The sequence below is a fragment of the Delphinapterus leucas genome, chromosome 3, assembly GCF_059928025.1.
Source record: "Delphinapterus leucas isolate spDelLeu-1000000601 "Yukka" chromosome 3, BTC_Dleu_Yukka2, whole genome shotgun sequence".
NCBI classification, from domain to species: domain Eukaryota; kingdom Metazoa; phylum Chordata; class Mammalia; order Artiodactyla; family Monodontidae; genus Delphinapterus; species Delphinapterus leucas.
Genome location: NC_143131.1, coordinates 57280095 through 57285001, shown reverse-complemented (window position 1 = coordinate 57285001; position 4907 = coordinate 57280095). Strand labels below are relative to the sequence as shown.

The following is a 4907-nucleotide window of genomic DNA, read 5'->3' as shown; positions in this document are numbered from 1 at the left end:
TAGGGGCTGGCTAAGTCCCAGTGACCGGTATACCGAGGGAAAATCTACACACGTCTATGCCTCGCTCAGACACAGGGCCGCTTTCTCGACTTTAGCAAACTTGCACGGCCGAAACGCCCCGGGGGCGGATGACTAACCCCGGAGCTGCGGCTCCTGGGCCCTAGTCGGGCACCGCCCCGCCCCCCCCACCGGCCACGCACGCGCAGTCACTCGCCGGCCACGGCGACTGCTGTTGTCTGGCTTCGTTGGGCTGGGCCGTCCACGGAGCACAGGCGTGTCCCTGCTGAGGGCCCGCGCGGGCTTGACTTCCAGATCGACGGGTGGGGACGGCCGCTGAGCGTACGAAGAAGTCTTTGCTTTTCCGAGCCGCTCTTTTCCAGGGTCGGTCCGGTGGTCAACATGGCCCGTGAGTATGCGGACGGGTAGGGGAAGCGGCGGGGAGCGTCCGGCGAGGAAGTCGAGCTCCAAGGCGCGGCGGGCGGGCAGGCTGGGGCCAGCTGGTGAAACCCCTTCCGTCCGGCGCGGTGGTGACCCGGTTTTTAGTCAGCAGAGAGAGAGGGACGGTTGGCTCCGGTCCGGCCTGAAAGGTCGGGCAGGTGCCTGCCCCTCGGGTGCGAGTTTACACGGTAAGGAACACCTCCCCGGTGGTGAGGTGTGTGGAGCCCCGGGAGGGATCCTGGTCTGGAGGTGGTTTATAGCTGGTACTCAATACTTAATTAAGGTCGTGAGGCCTAACGAGGACAGGGAACTCTAAGTCTCCTCTCTAGTTCTTTTGTTTGGCCCTCGAAGGTAATGTTTTACAAGCATCTGTAATGCTCGCTTAACAGTTGAATTATGATGGGCCAACGTGTGTGCGAGGTGTAATCTGTGGTGTATCTTTCTCTCTCCACCCACACCTCTCAAAAGCCAGAACTTATTTTGGAATACTGGCCCATAGAGACAGACGATTGGAACGCCTCCTTTAAGAGATCTGGTGTTTATAGCCAGTGAACACCTTAACTGGTATCATAATACTGTTAGGAACTCTAGTGTTTACCTTTAAGCTTCCTCCTTGTCGTCAGATCCCCGGAACACCATTCAGTGCAGTACTCTGCTGGCTTATCTCTTAAAAAGCAAACTTCAGATGCATTTAAATAAGACCCTTAGAATGGAATTATTAATTTTGGAGATGGAAAAATAACATCCCTATTTCTCTTTGTAGGTGGAAATCAACGAGAACTTGCCCGCCAGAAAAACATGAAGAAATCCCAGGAAATTAGTAAGGGAAAAAGAAAAGAGGATAGTTTGACTGCCTCTCAGAGGAAACAGAGGTGAGTTATGCTAAAGGAATTCTCAAGTCACAGAAATGTTCATTTTGGAGAATGGAAAGCAGTTTTAAAATCCTTAGTAGAACTAGGCCTGCAAGGAAGGGGTAACAGCTGCATATCTGTTGTGTGCCAGGCATACTAAAATTATAAGCGATAGTCATTATCCCAACCCATGGATGAAGAATTTAAAGCTCTCAAGCTATAATTTGTCTTGCAGAGAATCTCATGCAGCTCCACCACAACCATAAGAATTTCATTTAGCTTCCATGTGCAAGGCATTGTTAGGTGCTGAGGGTAAACATTTTCTAAGCAGACATCCTACTCATACTACTCTGGGTGACAGGTCACCAATTATATTGATAACTTCTGAAAGAGACACAAAGTATATGTAGTTATACTGACTTCTGAAGATCCATTGGATTGGAGAGAATGCAGGTGCACTGCCTTGACATACAAGTGACAATACAAAACTGCTACAGAAATATCAATACTTTGAGACTACAGCTTAAGTTTTTTTAAAAAAAAGCATTCATGTTTCTAAAAAAAGTTAGCCAAATTTCATTTTATTCTAAAATCAAATTTTGTTGTTCATGTGAAACTCGGAGGCCAGGTGAAGAATTGACTACACAGGCTCCATCGTGGCTTCTCTGTGGTCCTCAAGGCTGGCTACACATTAGAACCACCTGGGAAAACTTGATGTCTGCTCAAGCCTGTGCCTTACACCCAGCCCTGAATTAATTGGTGTGGGGCTGGACATTAAAAGGTGCTCTAGGTAAATTTTATTATACTTAAGTTAAACCTGACTTTAAAAGCTCCCCAGGTGATTCTGATATGCAGTCAGAATTTAATGAAGTTGAAGCCCTTAATTATCACTTCACACTGTCTTTCTATGACATTTATTGTTAAAGTGATAAGCTTTGCTTTAAATTTGTTTACTTACATTGGAGTAGAAGTGAACCAATCAGTGGAATGGTACAGATCAGTAACCCCGAAATAATATTTTTATTGAGAAACTTAGTGTAGTTTGGCTCAGTGATAGTCACTGCTTAATGACTACCCACTGCTTACAAAGCTCTGTGCTAGATGCTCTATATTTATTACCTCTATTCATAATTGTGAAAAGTGCTATTAGCCCCAATACATGCAATGAGAGACTGGGGCTCTGAACTTCAATAACATTACTAAGATCACACAGCAAGCACAGCAGAGTTTGGTTACAAACAGAAAAATAACTATTACTGTTTTTATTCAGGATACCTCATTTTTTTTGTAGCTGTCTTGTTTTTCCTTCCTTCTCATTCCTTGTTTTTGCTATTGGCCTCTCAGAAATGTCTTACTAACATGGACAGAGCTACTCATCCTGAATTAAAATCTAATACTAAATATATGCAATAACAACATAGGAAAGAGCCTGGTCTTTGAAATTGGACAGACCTTAGTTTTTTGTGTGATTTGGGGCAAATTATTTAGCTCTAAGCCTTTAACTTTTTTTTAAATCTGAAACAGGGACAATAGCTCAGAGTTGTCGTGGGACTTAATCCAGAGCCAGCAAAGTGCTTGGCACATAGTAGGTGTTGAATACATAGCCATTTAATATATTTTTTAATATGGGCTCATGGACCATCCAGCCCAGGTAATCTGGTTTTAGTTCACAGTATGTGAAGGTTCAGCCAGAGACACAAAGGGTTAGGAAAATGCCCTGAATATCCTGCTTTTTGGCTTGTAAGAAACTGAATTGATTCATAACATCTATGTTCTAACCCTAGGTACCACTTAGGATATCTAGAAGACTGCTGAAATGCCCCTTCATTCACGAAAAAATTTATAGTGAATTGACTTTGTTGACAACCAAGATTAATTGCCATTATTTCTACATATAGCTGCCTCATGTCAGATGGTGTGCTTGTGTGTGTGTGTGTGTGTGTGTGTATATGTGTATGTGTTCCTCAGAACAACCTGATATGTATTACTCTAATTTTGAAAAGACTTGGAGGTCATTTATCCAAGGTCATGACAACAGTACAGATTGTATTCAAAATAAGATCTGACTTCAAAGCCTTTCCATTCTTCACCTTCTATCTTCACCATTCTATCTCCGTCCATGAAAATGGAAAGACATGAAAGTTTATATCTTCTTTTAAATTGTTTTCTAATATACTGAATGGATTATTATAGAAAACAAATGAGAACATAAAATCAGTTTTCCTGTAACAACTTACAGCCTTTTCCCCCCATATAGGGACTCTGAGATCATGCAGCAAAAGCAGAAGGCAGCCAATGAGAAGAAGTCTATGCAGACAAGAGAAAAATGATGACTATTTGGAAAACCTGGGTGCTGCTGCTAACTAAGTGTATCATAAGCTCTATGATCAAGATTTTGTAGAGTGAACAGTCAGTACATATGTTATATCCTTATAAAACTATTTTAAACTTTACCTTTCAGCCTGACTTAGTGTGATGTTTCAGAACCATTCTTCAAAGAATAAAACAGTAACTGTGCATGTGACATATTGGTGAACATTGTTTTTTATCACCAGTGAGCATTTATACAATTTATTAGAGAGGTAATATGATCAGGTAACAGGATATTGTATATAAATCTAGAATCTTTGTCATAAACTTTGTTAAAGTAATCTTTAAAGTCGACTTTATTGTGTAATAGAATTTAAGATACATTTATCTAATTTTGCTTTGTAATCAACTAGTTTGCTCGAAAAATTTACAAAAAATAGTAAAAACCACCTGGAATAGCAACTAAATGAACATAAACTAAATGAGGTCTCAGTAAGGGTTCTACTTACAGCTTTAAAATTTTCTGGAATAAGTGCCTTTTTTTAAAAAAGAATTTCTTTTTTATTTTTAAAGAAATTTATTTTATTTTTGGCTGTGTTGGTTCTTCATTGCTGCATGCGGGCTTTCTCTAGTTGCGGCGAATGGGGGCTCCTCTTCGTTGTGGTGCACCGGCTTCTCATTGCAGTGGCTTCTCTTGTTGCAGAGCATGGGCTCTATGCATGCGGGTTCAGTAGTTGTGGCATGTGGGCTCAGTAGTTATGGCTCGTGGGCCCTAGAGCACAGGCTCAGTAGTTGTGGCACATGGGCTTAGTTGCTCCACAGCATGTGGGATCTTCCCAGAACAGGGCTCGAATCCATGTCCCCTGAGTTGGCAGGTGGATTCTTAACCACTGCACCACCAGGGGAGCCCCTGCCTTTTTTTTCTTAATAGAGTTTATTTTATAGAGCAAAATTAGGGTCACAAAAAAATTTAGATTTCTCATCTACCCCCTGGCCCTACTCATACATAGCCTCCCCATTATGAACATCCCCTACCAGAGTGGTATCCTTGCTGTAACTGATGAACCTACATTGACACATCATTATCACCCAAAGTACATAGTTTACATTAGGATTCACTCTTTGCCTTCTAAGACTGCCTTTTTTTTTTTTTTTGTGGATATGTTAATGTTTTTTGTTTTTAGTTGAAGTATAATTGACTTAGAATATTAGTTTCAGGGCTTCCCTGGTGGCGCAGTGGTTGAGAGTCCCGCTGCCGGTGCAGCAGACACGGGTTTGTGCCCTGGTCCGGGAGGATCCCACATGCTG

The 4907-nt window shown here is 42.2% G+C and overlaps 1 protein-coding gene across 1 annotated transcript; it reads left to right on the top strand.

Annotated features, from left to right (window-relative positions):
• The first annotated feature begins 206 nt into the window (after nucleotides 1-206).
• LOC111185768 (small EDRK-rich factor 1) lies at nucleotides 207-3813 on the top strand. Its single transcript, XM_022595651.2, has 3 exons — nucleotides 207-406; nucleotides 1202-1310; nucleotides 3547-3813. The coding sequence occupies exons 1-3, from the start codon at nucleotides 400-402 to the stop codon at nucleotides 3617-3619; spliced, it is 189 nt and encodes a 62-aa protein (XP_022451359.1). The 5' UTR covers nucleotides 207-399; the 3' UTR covers nucleotides 3620-3813.
• The last annotated feature ends 1094 nt before the right edge of the window (nucleotides 3814-4907 follow it).

What these genes read in the sequence shown, in the direction of transcription:
- LOC111185768 (XM_022595651.2), top strand. An exon ending in GCCTCTCAGAGGAAACAGAG is followed by an intron (nt 1,311 to 3,546) that starts GTGAGTTATGCT and finishes CCCCCCATATAG; the next exon opens with GGACTCTGAGATCATGCAGC.